Here is a 21,539-nt window from a genome sequence, read left to right on the forward strand (position 1 = left end):
TTTGAACAGTTCACTAGTCCTTCCCACCAGCTGAGTTACACATGAAGGATGCTCAAAGACCTGCACTCAGGACTAAAAACTAACCTGATACAGCTCAGCAAGTCTGAAAGCTTACATGGAGACAAGCCTGAAACAAGACATCCAATTTCTAACCATTAATTGGAAGATGCTGATAGACAGTCCTACAAATTAATCCGTGTCCTAAGAGAAATTAATACAACAAGAACCTTTGGGAAGAACGGTGAAACTTCGGATTAAAATCACAGCAAAGATTTTGTTCAAGACCTCAGCCAACAAAAGCCTCCCTTTCCACTGAGATAAGAATCTTTCTGCTTTAATTGGCAGTGAATGATCAGGCACTGCAAGATCTGACACTTGTGCTAGAAAAAAAGGTTTTACTCTAGGCTTGACACAAGAACCAAGCTTGCAGACACATGCATTTCTCTGCTGAAAACAGAGCTCCAGAAGGCTGCCCCTGCTTCACACCCTGCAGCTGACCAGTGCTTTTCACACACATAAAAAAGCTCTGAAATCTGCTCAGACTATCTGAGCTTGCTCAGGTAAGGTGAGCAAGCCCCAGGCCTCAAAGGTAGTTTTGTGAGCATTTCACTGGAACAGATGAACCACAGAATATAAATCAGCTCAGGTATTTATCAATCCTTCTTCCCCCACTGTAATCTTTGGCAGAGCAGACAGACATCCCATTGTGTTTTTCCATGAGTTCAGCCACATCAACTCAAGTCAGGCAGTTAAGTGTCAATACAACCCTCAAAACATAAGTTTATTGAATAAAGCTGAAGAGCAGTAAACCAACATATGCATCCACCTAAATAAAAAAATTCACGTATTTACAAAGTTCAGTAATTGTATAAGTTGTTCACATGCAGAGAGTAATGCACAGGTTAACAATTGGTAGTGTTTGGATGCCAGAAACGCTGAAAGCAGTGAAGTAGATAAACACCAAACACATCAAGTTTAGCTATAGGCCAGTTAACTAAACAGTGACCTGGTCCCCCACGAAGATTCACACATTCTAGTTTAGTTTCCTTATTATAGGCACAAGCAAATTTGCTAAATAAAAGTAACTGTAGCAGTTCTGGTGAACTCGGGACTACAGTAGCAAGTTAATACACCCTTTCCTCTACAGCACCAGAGTATGGATTAATTGGATCATGCTTCAGAGAACTGAAAGGGGACAAAAAGTTAAAATGCAACTTCAGACTGAAGGCAGGCAGCGTGTAGTGTCTGTGCAGCAGTGCCAGAGCTGGGACACGACAGGAAGGCCATGGCAGTGTGCATGAACACTGGCTTGTCACAACTGAGGGGGACTGAACACTGCTCCCAGCCCGAGGCTCCCAGGAGATGCAAACCACACGGAGGGGAGGAATCACACACAGTGTGAGGCAACACAAGCAGCTGCACCATGGATGTGCACACACCAGGAGCTACACTGACACTGCTGGATGAACAAACCAGTCTGAGCGAGGCTGTCCCTTTAAATATGCTGAAGTCACTGAGGAAGTAAAGCTACAGAAACATTACAATCTTGGGTTTATACACACTTCCCTAAGCTGCAGGAGCTAGTCAAGAGACAGGATCAATTCATTGGCTCTCTTGTGCTTTGACACAGCTAAACATTTCATTGCATCTGACAGGCTTTGCACATGGTTACATGGAGAAAGCAGGCGGGTCTAGAGTTGTCACAATAGCCCAGGTATTCCATAGCACCAGGTGAAACTGTGCCCAGCCATTCCAGGAGCAGGAGAGACACTGACAATTACACACAGATTGTGCTAAAGGTCAACAACTGCCTCGATACAAGAGCATCAGTAATTTGGGTGTCATGCAGCTGCTCAGAATGCATGTTCTGGTTTCAGAGAGAGACCACGAGTATCTGGAGATAGAAAAATGTATTTGAACAAAGCCTCATGTTCCTAGTGAATTGTTTTCATGCTGGAATACTCCAATTTTTGAAAGTTTGACAGAACAGTCCATTCCCATCCCCCACATAAAGGTTAAACAGAAGCAACAGAATGATTTTAAACAGATGACCTTCCTAATTCATTAAGTTTTCTTTTTCAAGTGACAGGATCTCAGCTGTAGATTAGTGATGCTGATCTATGCCTTGTGCTCCCCTCTGCAAACAGTTTCCATTTCTCTGCTTACATACACACATCACATGCATTTGTGAGATCAATCAGTATCCCACAACTCACGCTTAAATGTTTTCTAACTACTGTATGTGGCATCTTACAGAATCTTAATGCTGTCAAGCATCAGCATCTTCAAGCCACTAAACACTAGAAATAAAACACTTGCTGAAAATCATATAAAAACCTGGCCCTGAAAAACCAGAACAGAGTGTACCATCGTAGTTAACATGGTAGAGATATTTCTTTAAAAAGCCCCCCCCACAACCCTCCCACCACAGATGGTTGTAAAATAAATATTTGTGCTGACTTTATCATGACAACTCTAGTTGTTTTGTGACAGAATAGGAATACAAGTCTTCAGCAGTGCACATGAGAGATGAACTGTGAAAAGGCAGATTCTTGATACAGGAGTTTTGGGTAGTATCTCATTATGGAGGGAAGTGGACAATTGAGATTATGGCCAACTGGTACTGGAGATTCCAGGAAGACTTCAGCTTCTTCTAGATTTTGAATGCTGAATAAGCCACTGAAGCGTGATATCTACAGGGAGAGAGAAGAGAAGTTCCACATTCAGGTGTCTGTACTGGTGTAAGTGGCAAGGCTTTGGTATTCCAGTGTCCCAAACACAGGACAGGAATATCCAAGCCCTTCCCTAGAGGATGGCCCAGGGCAGATGAACAGAATGATTTTTAGGATGCTTGCTGTCCATGCTTTGATCCTGTCACTGCCCAGCAGCCTTTAGGTAACAATGACAGTGGCACTGCCCCCACACATCCTGGTTCCTCAGTTCTGTCCATCTCAAGGAAAAAGACATTCCTTCATCAGACACTTCACTGTGGCTCCAATAATTCATTTTAGATCAGCATTGCTGTGTTCAGCCAGGCTGCAGCTCCTCCCCTGATGAGAACAAAGCAGTTTAGCCCTGGGGTACAGGGCATCATGCTCCTCCCTGCCTGGGAGAGCCTCTCCTGAGGAAGGGAAAGGCCCTGGCTCCCCTCCAGCAGCTCCTCAGTGATGCTCAGCTGTGCTGGGAGCCTCGTGTGAATCTCCACAGAAAGGAGTCTGTGCTTCCCTCCACCATGTCTGAACCTTTAACTGATGCTAAGCTGACATGGGCTCCTTGGAAGTCACAACTGTTCCACTGACTATTCAGTTTTCCTAGAAAGAAGCTTTTTTTCTTATAAAGCCATCCTGGTATCCTTTAGAGCTTCTCCTGGGAGCATCACCCTGAAGTTTCCTCATCAGCAAAGTCCTGTTACCCTGGAAATGCACGTGTTAATCCCATGGCAGCCATGGAAGGCATCAGGAAAAGGATGGAAAGTGTTAAATTCGGTTTTCACTCAGCTGAGATGACTCAGTTTACTCACAAAGCTTATGGCAAACACCAGAGATCACACAGGACGTGGTTCCTGCTTTGAACTCCCCAACTTCTGAAGCACTGGATGTCTGTGCCAGAAAAAGGCACTGTTTGGCTGCAGGGAACAGAGACTGGCAGATGCCACAACACCAAGTGCTCTGATAACACAGCAAGGGAAGGTGACTATTCCAAGAGAATGACTTGAGGAAAAACTTGCTGCAGGTACTTGGCATCTTCACCAAGTGAGGCAGAGGTGAGAGCACCTGGCAGAGGTATAAAATCATTCAGGCCAAGCTAATGGACTAGTCAGCTCTCTCCTGCAAGCTGACTGTAGAAAGGAGCAGATTTCACAGGCACTGACATTTTTTGGTAACTACAACCCCTAAAGCTTTAAAACCAGTCAGGCTTCCTCACTGCTATCAGGAGTTATGCTGAATGTAATCAGTGCACTCACACATTGGTCTTGGATTTGTTCCTGGTTTCCTGAAGACAGGAGGTTTGTGTTTAAGAAGTTACAATCCCCCCAGTCCACCCTCTGACAGCACTTCATAATTCTGTGTTTTGGGTTAATAGTTACCTATATTATCTTTCTCTTTGCACGAAATTGAGTAGCAGCAGATTTCTCTGTCCTGAATAGCAGCAAGGTTCCTAGGAAAGAAAGAACATTTCAGGGCACATTTCACTGACACAAGGACTCTTACTGACAATCTGAACTGCTCCTCTTCCCCTTTCCCACACAACTTGTTCTGTGCAATATTCAGTTACTGCGAGCTTCCTGATCTAATAACAACCCTATGTACATGAATTTATTGAGTAAGAGAAATGTTTCTTAGCAAGGGTTAGACTTACATCTTTTCAATTAGCTGTTTCTCATCCAAAGCATTAGGAAGGTCTCTCTTATTTCCAAGTACTAGAACCTGAAATCCAGAGAAGGAAAGGGTTGTGGCTTTGCCTGAAAAAAAACCCCAACCAAAACCAGAAAACCAACAAACTTCAAAGGAGTCTCATGAGCAGTCTGCATCTGCCTACTAAATCTAATGGAATGAGATATTCATTGTTAAACCAGATCAAGAAAAAAGACTGACCTAGTCACAGGGAAAGGGGGAGGTACAAATAAACTGCTCTGTGCAAAGAGCAAGCACGACAATACATCAGGAGATAAATGTGAGAACATCTGCAGACACTCATCTGAGATTCCCCAAACTTACTCTACACTTCTGTACCCCACTGTGGTTAATCTGCAGTCAATAGCACAAACTCACATTGTGGAATCCTCTAAACTACTGTTTCAATTGTATTTATTATGTTTTGTGAGCACTGAATGAAATAAGACCCCTGAAGGTCAAAAATTGGTTTAAGGCACTGGGGGCAGGTATTGTTCATGCTTACACTGACCAGTAAGGTTGGGCATTACAATTCAGAGCTCAAGGCAGACTGCAGAGTTGCTCAAGTGATGCACATTCCTCAGAGACATTTAAAGGTGTTTAAGGTGATGTTACTTACAGGGATTCCTTGTAACTGGGGCTTATCTAGAAGATTGTGCAGCTCATTTCGAGAGGCTTCTATTTTGTCACGATCTGCAGCATCTACCATGTAGCTTTAAAGAGAATTTCAGGTTAGGTCAGTGACACTGAGCTCCTGCAGAAACATCACTCTTTCCTTTACACTTTACACAGCTTTGAGCACATTCAACAAGGCTTTAAACAAAGCTAGGACTTCTGAGTGAAGAATTAAGTTCTTTTAAAAAAAATTTTCTAAGAGCAGAGTAGAAGGAAGTTAGACAGCACTGTACCCAGTTCAGACAGGGAGGAGTTAGCACTCCAGATCAGACACTGATAAAATAACCCATCCTGAGCCCTGAACTTAGGGGTGAAAAAGGTCAGTGTGGTTGCAGTGCAGGCTCAGAATCACAAGGAGAACTACAGAGTGAGGCATGCAGTGTTAGGAAGGCTGCCAGAGAAGAGAAGCACACGTGAAGGAAGGACACTTACACAATAGCATTAACTCCTCTGCAATATCGCTCCCACATGCTCCGGAATCGGGGCTGCCCTCCTATATCCCAAATCTTAAGGCAAGGGGAGAAAGACAATTTAGCCATGCACTGTGTTTAAACATGTCAGGCAAAGATAAGACAAGAAATCACAACACTTTTTCCTTTGTCCTTAAGCAGCTGCTTGACCTTTCCCAAGTTAAAACAGGAATAATCCCTTGCACAGCTGCTCAGAGCTTAGGGCCCAACAGCAGGAGATGCAAACTGGAGCACCTTGCACCAGAGGCAAGAACATCCTGTGTAAGAAGGTAACACACTGAGGTACACAAGAAAATACAATGTATTCACTTAAAGCTTTGCTTTTGATGCAAACCTTCCCTTAAGCAAACTGATGAGAAGGAAAGCAGCATCTCTGAGCCTCAAACACTCAGATCTAAGCCAGACAGCATCATCACAACAGTGCTTCAACTAGTCCATGAACCTGGGAATCACACAGATTCTCATTTCAGAAACTCCATAAATATACATAAATGTCTTCTTAAGCTACTCGACAGATTTAGTTGAGCCTCTTCAGTTTTCTATATTTGCCTCAAGGCTGGAAGCAAAACAGAGCAAACATGTAAATTTTAAACTAGAAGCTAAAGAAAACAGTCAACAATGGCAACATACCTTTATTGTAACATTACCCTTTGTAACTTTCCTCATGTTGAAGCCCACGGTAGGAATCATATCTTCACTGAATTGACCTGACTGGAAAAATAAAAAAGAAAAGTTAAATGTAGTGCTTATCTGACACAACTGGTTTACACAGTAAAATATCCCAAGCTTTTTCTAACCATTTGCCTTCCAACTGAAGGCTTCACGGCCAAGAAGTCAGGGATGTTAAATCCATGTGTACTGGAGCTTGTGTGAAGTCAGGCAACTCATTTCTTACAAGCACTGAAATCGTTTTTCAAGCCTTGAGGCAGCCAGGGGAGCAAAGTCACTCGGCAAAGTGTCTGCACAGCTTAACAGATGGACAGTCAGGGCAAGGGGAGGAAAAGAGCCATTCACTACTTCTGCTGGAGCCAAGGTCTGCATGTCAGGATCTCCCAATTACCTGGGAGCTAGAAATATCCAGAAGGGCTCCCTGTGATGCAAGCTGCTCTCTGGCCAGCATTTGCAGTAATAAATCATTCTTGTGCAGGAAGCTCCAACCCACAGGTATGGGGTGACTCCCTGAGGAGTGTTAAAGGCTGCAGAGTGGAAGGACCTGACGGGTCAGCTTCCTGCCAGGCCACAGTGGCCAACGTGCTCAGCAGTGGCAAAGGCAGCTCCAGAGTGTCTGAGCCCATTTCCAGCACACATTGAGCACCACTCCCAGCTGGGACACAACTGACAGCACTGCACTGGAGAGCTGCTCCAGTGGCAGATGTTTCACTGTCTGTAACACTTCCATCTGCAGCAGCTTGAGAGCCAAGTTCCCAACTATCTCCTGCAGCCACAACAAGAGTTTTCAACACTACTACAGATTTCTCCCTTGGCTGTTTGGCAGAAGGTGAAACAGCCACAGTGGCCATTATGAAGCTCACTACATCCATTATCTGTAATAGAACCAGACAGTCCAGCACATTTGGAAAAATTAAGGTTGATCCCAAAGCATTCAGTTGTTTAATTAGGGTTTGATATCACAGCAGCAAAGTCTGCATCTCTCCCCTGACACTGCCCAGAGAAGTTGCCTGGGGTTCAAAGCCTTTTGGGATCTCTGAAGCAGACACACCACCCCAGAGTTAGGGCCTGACTGCCCACAAGCTGCAAGGAGCAACCAAGCCTGGCCAGGTGGCCATGAAGGACAACAGCTCCTGGCTTGTATCAGGAACAGTGTGGCCAGCAGGACCAGGGCTGCCCGAGGAGCAGACTCTGCAGCACTGCTTCAGAAGCCACTCTGCCCCTTCTAACATAGCAGGGTGGGTGCCCAATGGGAATGCCAGTCCAGGAGCTGCCTATTCCTGCCCAAAATGCCAGGGCCTGAGCTGCCCACTGCAGCCAGAGTGAGCAGCACAGCCCAGAGCTGATGCTCAGCTGTGCTGCCATGGCTGGGGCAGCTCAGTTCAGCTCCTCAAACCAATCTTGCCTCTGAAGGGTCACTTGCCACGGTTTGCTCAAGCACCACAGCATTCCTGCCTCCACATTCCTGCCTCCACAGTCACACCCCACACCCACAGCTCCTATCCCAGCACTCCCAAGCACTCCCTGAGCCTCCATCTCTGCACTGCTGAGCCTTACCCCAGCTGCTGCCAACTATTCCCACTCAGATCCTTCCAGATCCTTCTCTCGAGAGCTGTTCTTATCAATAGGAACACACATTCCAGGAACCTCCTGGACTCATCACCTCCCTGCTGGGTTTATTTCCAGCAGACATGTGGGAAGCTGAGGTCCCCTATGAGAATAAGGCCTAGCCACGGTGAGACTTCTCCCAGCAGCTTGAGGAGGATTTTGGTGCCTCTTCATCCTAGGCTTGATGGTCTCGAAGAGCCTCCCAGCAGGATATCTGCCTTGTTGGCCTTCCTCCTTATTCTTACCCACAAAAAACCTTATCATGATCCTCATCAAGCTCTGGGCTGTCCAAACACTCCCTGCCCATCCTCGTGAGGAGTTTACAGCCCTCCCTTGCAGCACTCACTGTGCCAGTCATCCCACTAATTGCAGCCTGTTCAGCACCAATTTCATGTTCTCCCACTGCTCTTTTAGGATACAGATTCCTGCAGATTGAGGCAGCACTTCATTTGCCACATCTTTAATGTAATGTTGAAATTACTGTGACCCACCACAGGGAAACTTTTACAGAATCTTCAGGAAAGCTGCTGCATCTTATTCCTTCCCAAGTGCTCTCTACCCACACTGCACATCCCCAAACTTGTTTTGACTTGCTGAAAACCTCAAAACATTAAAACTGCAGTTGCTCAGTTGAGGTTCAGCTGCCTGTTCTCTGCTTTGCAGAGTGACAATCCAGAGCAGGGTCAGCTCAGGTCTTCATTTAAAAGACCTTCCCCTGATGTGAGCGTGGGTGTTCTCTGCTCACAGGCAGTGGACCCAAAGAAAGCTACTGGCAGTCTTTTAAGACAGGTCAAAAATGGGTTAAAACGATTGTAAAGGATTTTAGCAGCAGACAGTGATCTCCTTTCATGGATTCTGCTACCACATTCAACTGTCTTGGCCCAGAAACAGTTCTCTAAACTCAGAATTTAGAGGGCTTTTATTTACTACCTCCTCAGAGGAAAAAGCCAGGAAAAAGAGGAAAAAGTTCAGCTTCAACTTAGAGTATTCATATGCAAAAGCTACTCGAAGAGCAGAACAAAAGGAACATACTTTTACTAGCAGCCACTTCATTTGAATCAGCCTTCCCTCCCAGAGCAGAGTGCTCGGTGCTGTCACTGTGTGCTCACAATAAAACGCTTTCTCCTTCTACAAGACCAGCTTTAAACCAGGTTTGATATGCACAGCAATATTTTCAATTCCCGATGGGAAAGCCTTTGGCTGTTGTCACACACAGCAGCACTGCTCCAACACTCATCAAGGACAGCAGGAGTAGCTGCTGACAAATGCAGCAATGCCTTGTTTTCAGCTCCGGTGCCCACCCCAGCAGGCAGACCCTGAACTCCCCGCAGGGCTCCTGGAAGGGCAGGAGCTGTCCCAGCAGGGATTCTGATGGAAACCTCAGCCCCGAGGTCACACAGACCACGCAGCACCAGCACAAGCCGAAGGTCACCAAACAAAGTTAAGTCCAAGCAGTGTGGGAGATAAAGGACAGGGAGACTAAACAGAGCCAATGTCAGAGGCCTCATGCACAAAGAACCCACAGGACTAATCCTTCAGCCTCCTGGCTTAAGGGATGCTCCCTTCAAAGCTCCTGGAGTCCCCAAACATGAGATTTTAGTGCAGCATGAACCCACTTACCCAGATTAGTACTTATGTTGGATAAGGATTATTCAGAGCAGCAGAACTGCATCCAGACTGAACTAAGGGACTTTATTCCGTGGATCAGTTTGGGTTCAGCTCACCTTGGATCAGCAGCAGCACTAAATCACAGACTGCAGCACTTCTGAACAAGCCAGCTACAGGTACAGTTCATTTCCAGGGGAAAACCTAGGACAAGTGTTTATCTTGCCTTCCCCTGACATTGCAGAAGTGTACAAAGGGTGCGAGTTTAGTCTCTTTTATAACTTCATTAATATTACAACAGCCTTATTAAACCTACCATTTCCAGTTGTCTTGAATCAAAAAAACATAAACCAAACAAAACCACATTTGGGTTTCTTCATCTGCCTCTTCACAACCATAAGCTACAGCCAGAAACTCAAATTCCAGGGAGTTGTGGAATGGTAGAGTGGTTTCAATTGGGAGGAACCTCAAAGACCACCCAGTTCCACTCCCTGCCATGAGCAGGGGGCACTTTCCACTACACCAGATTGCTCCAAGCCCTGTCCAGCCTGGCCTTGGGCAGCCCTTACCAGACTGTGAGCCCCCTAAGCAGCTTGATTTTGATTCCACAGCCTGCACAAGGCCATTCTTTGTATCATCAGAGAAGGTCAGGGCAGCCTTTAGTCTGCATCTCGTAAAGCTGACATGATTCACTACTGTTATAGAACCAATTTCTTCATACAGACTTTGTTATTACACAGCAAAGATTGCTTTATCTTTAATCATAATACTTTTCATCCAGCTAGATGAGATCACAAACAAGCTTAACCAACTAGGAGACAACACTTTGGAGTATGGAATCCAGCCAGGACACTCCCAATCCACCTGAACCAGAATATTACATTAAACCCTGCTGCTCAATCCTAAACATTTCTTTCTTTTCACACTGAGAAAAAATGCTGCATGTCTCCAAAATGTCTTCTGAAAAAAATTATTTAAAAAGCAGTGCAATTTTAGCATTATATCAAGCTACCCCTACACTAAGCCTCCTCTGCAACACTCATAGCCTCAACCAAGCAGTGCATCATAAATGGACAAATCAACTTCCCATAGTCCAGCCTCCTTCTTTAGCAAATATTTCAGTGTTCCAGCTACTTGTGATCGTGATCAGAAGCCTGACCTCCAGATGAGAAACTTCAATCCCTGAAAGGTTTCCCAACAGCACTTCCAGGTATGATTCCTGCAGAAACCAAAACAGTGGTACATGACAAGAAAAGGCATTTTTATTTCCCCAGCCCTGACTTTAACCGAATATTTATAAATACATGGACTGCTTAGCAAGTATCTACCATAAAGAAGGCATATGCCTGTCTAGAAGTCAGTCATGTAAGAGCTCGGGACATTTCATGTTTCTGATAGTGAAGAAAGTGTCTTTATCCAGATGCCGTTGCTTACAAAGTGCTCTACAGGAAAAAGGAAATTCTGATTTCAGTCACCTATTTTAGCCCACCTAGAGTACATAAAGCAGGACCTCAAATAAAGGCTCTGAGTCACCTCCCAGGAGCCTTATTAGCTAATGGAGTGATGCAATGCATTTCAAGAGATTTCTGCCATTAAGAGACACCTCAAATTTTATCACCTTTTTCCCTTAGCCACGGTGTGTGTGAAGTGACAACACATGGGATTTATGGCCTACCTGGGTGGTTCAAAAGGCACTAAAACAGCAGTGGAGCTCTTCAGAGCAATATTTTGCTGCACTTCTCTGGTGTGGCTTCTTCAAGTCAAAGTTGCTTCTAACAGTCTCGAGAACAGAAGGAAGTTGCAGCTCCCAGCTGGCCAAACGAATGCTTTGTTGAGAGGCACTTCAGGAATTGCCTCTCTCTAGAAACCACAGTCTCATTCCAACACTTGCCAGATATTCCAAAGTTAAAAAACCAGCCACACTAATTCAGGCTTTGACACAAATCCTAAAAAAAGACCTTAGTTACTCTTATTTACACAAACAGGTTGAGTTTAGCTTTTAAACCTGGTAACTGTATCAGAAAAGTCCAACTTCCTCCCACTCCTCCAGATCTCTGCTCACTATCAGATTAAAGAGCTGTTCCAGTGCCAAACACCTGGATCAAGGATCAACCTACCAGGCATCAGGCTAAACTTCTGCAGGAAGCCCAGGACGTGCCACTCGTGCATAAGCCACGCTGCTGAGGCTGCAGGGGAGCCCCATCCTGCAGGCTCAGCTCACTTGAGTCGTGTTTCAGCTGTGTCACAGGCCAGAGCAGCCCCCTCACCTCTCCTGCTCCCCACAGCAGCACAGCCACGGCTCCCAGGGCTGAGGGGAGGCCAGGAGCTGCAAGCACCACAAGGTCCTGCAGGGTCTGTAAATAAAAGCCCTTTGCAGGGCTCAGAGAAGGAGCCCACAGTTCCAGCTGCCATCCCGGGATGACATGCAGTTTCTCTGAAGAAGAGCCACAGGCCATCCACATTAGGGAAATTAGGAGCAGGAAGAAATGATATCCTCCCTTGTGAGCAAGTTTACTCACGCACATGGAAAACTTAGGCTTAATATCTAATTAGAGACAGTGACTAATGCAGAGCCTTAGAAAAGCAGAAGCTGCATTAGCTGCATCCAGCTCTAACGAGATCTCACTGCTAACACTGTGCTCTAATCAAACTGATAACAGGAGGGTTTGGGTTGGGAGGGACATTCAAGAAGACATCCAGTGCCACCCCTGTCATGGGCAGGGACATCTTCCATTATCCCACGCTGCTCCAAGCCCCAGTGTCCAACCTGGCTTTGGACACTTCCAGGGATCCAGGGGCAGCCACAGCTTCTCTGAGACCCTGTGACCCACAGGGAAGGATTTATCCCTGATATCTAAACCAACCTCTCCAGCTCTCAGTTCAAAGCCACTCCCTCTTGTCCCGTCTCTCCAGGCCTTTTAGTCTGATTACACATCGAGTGTTTGTTTACACTGTTGAAAGGTAAGGTTGAAACCCCTTACCAATGTAGAAAAGGATTATTCTAGAACTGGACTGTCTGCCTCTCGTGGCCTGTTCCCTTCAGCAGCAGTCAGGCCTTGTACCAAGCTTCCCTGTGTAAGTGGCTGAGTTCTCCCTCTAGTTTTCCATGTGCCTGATTTGATGGGCACAGATTACATTAGAGATTTATATTGGATTAAACTCACTTGTTGTCGAGACTGGCAGCAGCCCTTGGTTAGGGAGCACACAACCTGCTAAGCCACACCAAGTTCCTGGTGTGCACTCCAGCTTTTAGAGCTACCCTACAGGGCATCTTGCTGTGTCATTCCTTTCATTTCAGTCTTGAGGAATCCCAACAGCCTCATCCACCCAAACCATTAACTGGCCTGCAGAGAGCAGTTGTTCTTTTCCTGCACTCATTCCCAAATGCAGACTCTGAACTAAAGTCAGTCAAGGAAGAAAATAAGAAGTCAGCTCTGCATGCCACGGACTGCACTTCTCTAAAAAGTGATTCTGCACTGGTAACTGAAGCTTATGCTATTATTTGGTTTAAACCAATACAAACCTGAGCAAACCCCTTCCCTCTGTTTTTTTTTTTTGTGTAAAGACTCACCAGATTTCCTAATTAAAAACTTCAGAAACGTGACCTGATGCTTCCAAACTAAAGCAGCTAAGGAGGCTGTGTCAGCATGCTCAACAGCTTCCTCCTTCCCCGGGGTTTTGCAAGGCTCTTTGAACGGCACTCACTCAGATAAATGCCTGGGTGTGATCCTAACATGTGGCTGAAACCTTGCAAGATTCAACCCCCGCAGAGGAGGCTGCAAACAGACTCCAGCTTTAGGAAAACTTCTCCCACTGGAGACAACTTAGATGGACTCAGCTACAGATGATGGAGATGAAGATGTGCAGCTACTGACTGCTGCACATACCTGCAGTGAGTTTCACAGGTAACTCCCCAAACATGTGCTGCTACTAGAATACAGAAGCAAAGCATTTTTTTTGTCAAGTGCCATCACCAGGAGGTCTCCAGAGGATGAAAAACCTGCAGAGAGCCCCCAGCTGCAGAAACACTCCACTATCAGCTCAGCAGCCACAGATCGAGGCTGTTCAACAATTTCAGAGTTCTATTTGTACAAATCCAAGGCCAGATGTATTGGCAGAGTGTGAAAGAAAAGGCTCCTGGCATTCCTGGGTTACTCCAGCAACTTTCAGCTAACAGATAGCCAGAGAAAAGTCACCTTTCATGAAGTAACCCATTTTCCATGATTATCAGGATGCCCACTGAGTGCTCACACCTGAGCTACACAATGGCTTGGTTATGTTTTGCCAGGTTGTTTGTCAGTGTGCAAGGATGATACATAACTGCAAGAGAATGAAAGTCCTTTTCCCAGCCAGTAACTCATTCATCTGGTACTTAAATAAATACATTCTTACAAGTATTCCATGGTGTTAAGGACACAGCCTCAAAAACCAAAAGACAAGCTGAAGGTATGCTCACTCTGAAGCTGGAGACATCAACTTTCTCATTCTGAGTGCACTGCACTCAGGTCACTCAGCTCCCTGAAAAACCAAAAGCTACCCTGGCTGCCCATTTCAGGAGCTCTCCTGGAATGTCTTCCATCACACACATCAGCAGAGCAGGACACTGATGAACCTGAACACGCCATTTAGGCAGTCACTCTTTATCTCGTTCCACAATGGAAAAGCTTCGTGTAGGAGTATTCCCACACCCTTCCTTTACCTGCTCCAGGCACATCACCAGATCAGCAGGCCCCAGTGCAGCACTTTGCTGCTGATGGGCTTGTGCTTGTGAGTTGTACTTCTTAGGTTAAGTTGTACCTTAAGAGAAAGGAGATTATTTGATATCGGTTTCAGCACTCGATAAGAAAATATTTGAGAGGAGAACCGTGAGTGAGTGGCTGCTGACACTTAAATGATTTAGGACTACCGAAAACCAGTCAAAGGGAGGCGGCAGCTGAAGACACACAATGTTATCTCCACATCTGCTCACATGAGCCCCGCCACAGCGACACCCTGATGGAAAGGCGCCTTCAGAGCACGCTGTGGGGCCGTGCCCTGCTGTGGGATCGCTGTCCCCGCGGTTCCCATTAGCACACGGAGTTTTCGGGAGGCACGGCAGCCCCCGGGCTCAGCCATCCCACCCAGCGAGGGCTCCCACGCTGCTCCCCGCGGCCCGGCCCGGCTCCATCCCCGCGGCCTGGCCCGGCCCGGCCCGGTTCCATCCCCCCGGCCCGGTTCCATCCCCGCGGGCCCGGGCCGGGCTCAGGCCGCTGCCGGCCCCGCCGCCGCCCCGCTCACCGCGATGACGTTGACGAAGGTGGTCTTGCCCGAGTACTGCAGCCCCACCAGGGTCAGCTCCATCTCCTCCTTCCAGAAGAGCGAGCGGAACCAGTCGAGCAGCCGGGACAGCAGCGCCAGCATGGTGGCGGCGGGCGGGCGGGCCGGGGGCGCTGCGGGCCGGGCCGGGGGCGCTGCGGGTTGGGCCGGGCGATGGCTCCGGCGGGCCGGGACGCTGCGGGCCGGGCTGTGCCGGGCTGTGCCGTGCCGAGCCGCGCTGGGCTGTGCCGGGCGCTGCTCTCGGCCGCTCCGGGACACCCGCGCTCGTCCGGGCCCGGCTCCCCCCGCCGCCCTCACGTGACGCCGCGGTCACCCGGCCAGGCTGGCCCCGCCCCGCTCCGCAGCGCCCCCTGGCGGCCGGGAGGACCCGCGGCGGGAGAGGAGGGGCCGCCATGGTGGGTGTGACAATGAGGGGGTGTGACAATGAGGGGGTGTGACACACCTGAGCCGCCATGGTGGGTGTGACAATGAGGGGGTGTGACACACCTGAGCCGCCATGGTGGGTGTGGCCAGAAGGGGTGTGACACACCTGAGCCGCCATGGTGGGTGTGACACACCTGAGCAGCCATGGTGGGTGTGACAATGAGGGGGTGTGACACACCTGAGCAGCCATGGTGGATGTGGCCAGAAGGGGTGTGACACACCTGAGCCCACCATGGTGGGTGTGGCAAGGAGGGGTGTGACACACCTGAGCCCACCATGGTGGGTGTGGCAAGGAGGGGTGTGACACACCTGAGCAGCCATGGTGGGTGTGACAATGAGGGGGTGTGACAATGAGGGGGTGTGACACACCTGAGCAGCCATGGTGGATGTGGCCAGAAGGGGTGTGACACACCTGAGCCCACCATGGTGGGTGTGGCAAGGAGGGGTGTGACACACCTGAGCCCACCATGGAGCAGGCTCTGCCCTGCCCTCTCCATCACAGGCTCCATTAGGCTGGTGAAGACTCCCAAGGTCATCGGGTCCATCTTATGACCCAACATCACCTTGTCACCCAGACCTTGTCACCATGTCCAGTCATTCCTCAGACACCTCCAGGGATGGGGACTCCACCAGCCTGGGCAGCCCTTCCAACACCTGCCCACCCTTTCCATGAAGAAATTCCCCTTGATGTCAAACCTGCCCCTCCCCTGGCACAGTTTCCATCTGTGCCCTCTCATCCTTGCCCACTGTGGTGGGAATGTGGTGAAGAGGTGCCAGGGCCACCCACATTCACAGTCACCACAAACCCAACCCCAGCTTGCAGAGGAATACAGATTAAAAAAATATCAACTGTAAAATTTCCAGTTAGCCGAAGTTCATTTTAATCAAGTGAAATACAAAACCTTGTATGTGATCATAGAACTCCCAAAACCTAAGGGACCTCGTTATTCCCAGTTTTCCTCATATGACCAGATGTTCTCCAGAAGTTCCTGCCTTTTGCATGGACTTTGACAAACTTGACAAACTGACTTTCCACTTCAGCCAAAAAAACTTTAAGTAGATAACACTGACCAAACTGCTCCATTAGGTGCATTTATTTGAGGTCACTTTAGTTTCCAGCAGGAAGTTTCCAAGATGAGTTGAAGTAGTGGCATGCATTTTGCATGAACTTTTCGTGTGATTTACCAGGGTTCTTGTCACTGTAACTGGAGTTATTTTAATTCCCAGTCACAGTAAGCCCAAATTCACAAATTTTGTGGCTCCAGCTCTCTGGGGAGTTACACTTGTGCACTGTGAGGCCAGGCAGGAGCAAATGGAGGAAAAAAAATCAAGAGGAACCTACAGAATGCCTGAGGAATATTTTCTGTTCCCCTGAAAGACAATCTTTTTCCTCAGGATTTCTTATGATGTTGCAGCAAAACTTTCCTGACTCAAATTAAGGGTTATTCATGGATGTTGAACAGGAGTTGTTGGTTGTCAAGAGGTTGGAAAAGAGCTGCTCTTTTGCACCTGGCTTCAGTAGCATTCAAATTATTTTTCTATTATTATTATTTTATTGTTTATTTTGTTATTATTTATTTTAAATTTGTCTTTACAAATATTAAAGAGCTAAGAAAATGCACGAAGAATGGACTGGGCTGCCTGGATATGGAGCAGAGGTTACATGCTGTGTCTGGGACTCCTACAAAGGATTCTCCTTCTCCACTGCTGGCAGAAGGAAAATTTCTAAATCACACAGGAAAAAAAATAAAAATCTGAGCCAGAAAAAGAAAACGGGTGTCACTACTCTTCAGAACAGTGTAAAACACGTGTAAAGAACAATTAAAATGGGATGTGGATCTCCATCGGGAGGATGCACCACGCCCAGAGCAGTCCTTGGGCAGCTCCCTGGCCTGGGGACATCTGCACTAATTGGTCTCTGCCCTGTGCAGGAGGAATAACGAGAATAAATCCCATTTCCATCCCTCCTCAGGCTCACCGTGCTGGGGAAGGCGCTGCCTTCAAACGCTGCCACGCTGAAATGAGAAATTCCCATCTCCTCAGTGGCGTTTGTGCATGTGCTTTTCCACCCCAAACCACGGCTTTCTTTTGTATCCGTAAAAAAAAAAAGCCAACTAATATACTCCTTCCAATTAAGCTGAGATATGAACTGCACTTTGAAAATTCTTAATCCATTCTCTGCTTCATTAACTCAGAAAATTTCATCCCCATGGTTAGCCCTATCAGAGAGGATGGAATGCCTGGCACCAATTAGTTCTAATAACGAGCTAAGTTGTGCACGGATTTGGGAGCCTGTCATTAGCATGAGAAAATAGGACAGCTCGTCTCAGAATAGAATATCCTACTGGACGCTCCTTTAATTTGTCTCTGGCTAACGACTCCTCCCGCAGACAAAGGAGCTAATTGATTTGATGAGTTCCAGACGCCTGCTGTGTGGCACCTCCCCTGCTGCCACAGCCAAAAAACAGGGACAATATTGCTCTGAGATTCTGCCTTCCTGCTTGCTCACCAGCCGTGCTCGAAGCAGGCAAACACACATTCCCTGTCAGTGCCCGCAGCTCCTCTGGATGCTGGTTTTCTTCCAGGGATTCAGCTGGGTGTTGGGAAAATGTCCTAGAGAATGTGGGTGCCTCCCAGGGCAGGATCCTGCCTTGTCAGGGAGGGAGAGGTTCCTGGATTTGGGCGATGTGAGGACTGCGAGGACAAACAGGAGCCTTGCTCGGGCAGCTGGGGGCTCTTCCAGCTCTGCTCTTTCAAAGCCCACAGAAAATAATATCAAAAGAGATGGAGGCAGATGACGGCAGATACAAGATATGTGTCCTCTTATGTTACAGACTCCTAAAGGAAAGGGTAAGATTAGTGGTCACTCTGAAGAGATGGACATTAAATAACTGGTTCCTAAACCTGCCACAGCCTCTAACAGTCTTCCTGTCATTTTATATAGCATTTTTGGTAGTGCCAGTATAAATAGTCATTAAATAACCCGAGGAGGTAAAGGAAGGATTTCTCTGTGTCTTCCTCACATCTTTCCTGAGAAAAGAAACAAGTCAGTTGTGCTGTTACTGCTTGAGCTGAACCAGAAATATTCCTTTGCCATGAAGAGGGAGACACATCACGAAAATTAAACCATAACTTATTTCCTCAGAGACGTTTGCACGCTGCCAGTGTGCCATAAAATCCTTTGTGCAGCCCAGGAAAGCGCCGAGCCTTCTCCCCAGTGTGGAGGAGAGACGGAGAAGGGGAGGGATGTGGCAGTGAGGGCAGCACAGCCCTGCTTCCCCAGGGACCGGGGCAGGCAGCAGCGTGATTCCTGCGTGAAACCTGACGTGAGCAGCAGGATCTCATTTCCCAGAGTCACGGGATCCCGGGGTGACAGAACGGTTCGGGTCCAAGCCGGGGGCGTGCATGCTCAGACACTGAGGTCTCTCTAAGAGGGCTGCCTGCAGGTCAGCCCAGGTGAGAGTCCCAGTCTCAAGGTGACCTGGTGCCGGCTTCATTCAGCACTTTTCACTCACCTCCTTCACCTTGGAGGAATCTCCAAGCCTGGAAACGTGGCAGCTGGCAAGCTGTGCAAGTGTCTGTCACTGCCAGGGAAAATATAAATGATGGCAGTCACTTTAGCATTTCGATTTCGTAGGTGCTGGCAAACACTCCCCAGCATGAGCTGCTGCATGCAAGTGATGACCTTTAGGAATGCTGGCATCTCCCCGTGCCGAAGGAGCAGGAGCATGAATCAGCAGAAGGGAGCAGGGGGAGAAAAAAAAAAAGGATAGTTAAAAAGGAGCCTGCTGTTAGCAGTAAGTTCAATAAAAATCTCCTGGTCCTCCAGTCAGATTTATTAGCAGTGACCTTGGCACTTGCAGAGCCCCCTGCACAAAAGCCAGGCCCAAGCTTGCAGATTTAGTGCACAGTCAGGGCCTTGGCCAGCCCAGTCACCACATTTCACCCTTTCTGTAAATTAGATTTTAAATCTACAAGGAAAAACAAACCCATTCTTCCAGTGTAAGCACAAACAGCCTCCAAGTGAGGCTCTGAAAGGCAGGCACAGACACAGAGCTCTGCACACACACCTGTGTGACCAGATCCAAAGGGAGCAGCACCTTGGGAAAGCCACAGCAGGGGCTCCTTGGAGGTCCTTGGTTAGACTGAGCCGTGACTGCCCACCCAGGGACCATGAACATGGTGCCAGGCCAGGGGAGGGATTTTCTCCAGCCTCTGCTTTGAAGTGGAGCTCCCTCCCAGCTGCCAGGCAATAATCAAACAGTGCTGCAGCCCAGGTTGGGTATTTCAGTCCCACCGAGGGTTTTGCAGCTCACACCCATCAGCCATGACCCCTGAGCATCTCCTGGGCTATGAAAGCTCTGAACCCAGCAGCACAGCCCTGAGCCTGTCTGTGCAATTCTGCTTAGTCCCAGTCAGGATTCTGTGCCTGCTGTGAGACTCTGCCCCACCACCAGGACCAGTCTGAGCCACGGCACTGAGTGCTACCCCTCACTTATCCATTCCCACACTGGGAACTGGGACTGTGCCTGGCACCAGCGTGATGGGTCCCAGTTTCTGCAGAGGGTCTGCTTGTCCCCAGCCAGAGCCCTCTCATGGTGACAGGCATGGGATGAACCCCAGACTGGATGCTGCGATGTCCCAGGGAGCCTCACCTGTGTTCTGCACGATCATTTCTCCTTTTCCTCTCAAGTTTTCTCCTTGGCCAGCGGCTCTGCTGCGTTTGCTTGAATTTTCCAGCAGAGGGGGATGCAGCCTCACCAAAGCCAGGCTCCTTCCCCAAAGCTTTCCGCTGTGTCCTCGCCTTCATCCTCAGCCTCACCCTCCCCTGGGCTGGCAGTGCCTGCACCAGCACCCAGCCCTCCCCTGGCACATGGGGACCACAAACCTTCCTCCCGAGTTTTTGGAATAAATCCAAAGCAAGGGATGTGAACTGTTCACAAGAGATGGACAACAGCAAAGTCCACCCAGATGTGAGTCCCAGCAGGAGCATCTCAGGGGAGGGGTCCCCGGTGCTGTCAGAGCCATCACTGCTGCTCTCACCTTGTGGTGAAGGAGCATCCAACCTGCTCCAGCTGTGAGGGGCAAACCTTTGCTTTTTGTAGGGGAAGAAGCAACACATGTGCAGGTACAGAGAGCCTCCCAGTCAGCTGAGCTGCACGGATTTACAGCAGCCAAACACAAAACCTGCTGCCTCAGTACCTGGTGAGAGCCCTGAACTGAGCAGGAGGAACTTCAGGAGCAGAAGGGAGCACCCAGCCCACTCTGCAGCGTCTCTTACATTCGATTCTGGGTGCTCTGCTTGTCTGTATTGTCCTTTGTCATCTCTGGAAGTCACGTTCCCTTGTTGCCATTTCATGGAGCAGGGCCATCCCAGGGAGCTGGGCACCTCACAGCATCATGTCAGAGCTGTGCTTCAAGGTTATTTCTCCTTCTTCCAGCCATCCAGTTATCTTCTCTTTGGCTAAATCATCTCAAAATAGTCTGCAGCCATCCTAGTTCTTCCTGCTTTGTATGCATGAGCAGGAAGGGGAATTTAGGATTTTGCTGTAATGCCATACACAAAAGCCTGCTGGAGAGCATCACTTTGATTAGCTCTTATTGTACACCCAAGAAAACAGAAAAGAATAAGAATAAGGGGGAGCCCAGCATGTGGCTGCTGTGCCTTGCTGCTTCAAGGCTGCTCAGAAAATCTGCCTGGTTGCTCAAGGCCCTCATCAGGAACATATTTGTGCATATCCCAAAAATGACTTGGGTTTTAACCTCTTAATAATAAGGGAAAAAAGGGCAGGAGCGCTGGGATGATTTGCTCCCTAGCACATCCCAAAATTTGGCCTCTGGCAATAAAGCCAGACCCTGTGGTCTCACCTTCCCTTGGTCACCTGCAGGCAGGTGAGCTTTTCAACCCCCACCACACCACACAGGGCTCAGCAAAGCTTCCAACTGCAAACAAGGCATCCCAGCTCCTGGAAGTCCGAGATGGAAAACTTGATTTCTATCTGGGAATTAAATTAGCAAAAGGGATGAAAAAGAAGAAAAATATCTCACATCCAAGCACGCATCTTTGGCAGAATTTACTAGTGGAAAAAAGTATTGGGATGTGAATTTTGCAGACAGCTCTGATGAGTGATGGAATGGACCGAACTCCTCGCTCTAAACTCCCTGAACTTTGAGGATTTGATGCAGATCCAGATTTCAAATTTCCATTGGGGCCTTTCTCATTAAAAACAGAAGCAGAAGGAACTCGTTTGCCTACAGAGGCTGTACCAGATATTGACTTGTCCCTTCTCCCCCCCGTGTCCTGGCTACCCCCTCTTTATTCTTTCTCAGTTTACATGAAGCTTTGTCACCAGGCACTGACAGACCGAGCAGCCCTGGT

At 48.1% G+C, this 21,539-nt stretch overlaps 1 protein-coding gene across 1 annotated transcript; it reads right to left on the reverse strand.

Moving 5' to 3' along the window:
• Positions 1-749: 749 nt before the first annotated feature.
• Positions 750-15,031, reverse strand: ARL8B (ARF like GTPase 8B). Its single transcript, XM_014873892.2, has 7 exons — positions 14,699-15,031; positions 6,170-6,250; positions 5,502-5,575; positions 5,014-5,107; positions 4,360-4,427; positions 4,088-4,158; positions 750-2,693 (listed from the first exon to the last, which is right to left on the reverse strand). The coding sequence occupies exons 1-7, from the start codon at positions 14,819-14,821 to the stop codon at positions 2,644-2,646; spliced, it is 561 nt and encodes a 186-aa protein (XP_014729378.1). The 5' UTR covers positions 14,822-15,031; the 3' UTR covers positions 750-2,643.
• Between the last annotated feature and the right edge of the window lie 6,508 nt (positions 15,032-21,539).

Source organism: Sturnus vulgaris, chromosome 11 (genome assembly GCF_052056855.1).
Source record: "Sturnus vulgaris isolate bStuVul1 chromosome 11, bStuVul1.hap1, whole genome shotgun sequence".
Lineage (NCBI taxonomy): Eukaryota > Metazoa > Chordata > Aves > Passeriformes > Sturnidae > Sturnus > Sturnus vulgaris.

Excerpts from the sequence above, each read along its gene's own strand:
- ARL8B (XM_014873892.2), bottom strand. The coding sequence starts at position 14,821 with ATGCTGGCGCTGCTGTCCCGGCTGCTCGACTGGTTCCGCTCGCTCTTC. Across the intron at positions 5,576-6,169 it reads AGGGTAATGTTACAATAAAG|ATTTGGGATATAGGAGGGCA; the intron begins GTATGTTGCCAT and ends CCTTGCCTTAAG. Across the intron at positions 4,428-5,013 it reads CCCAGTTACAAGGAATCCCT|GTTCTAGTACTTGGAAATAA; the intron begins GTAAGTAACATC and ends TCTGGATTTCAG.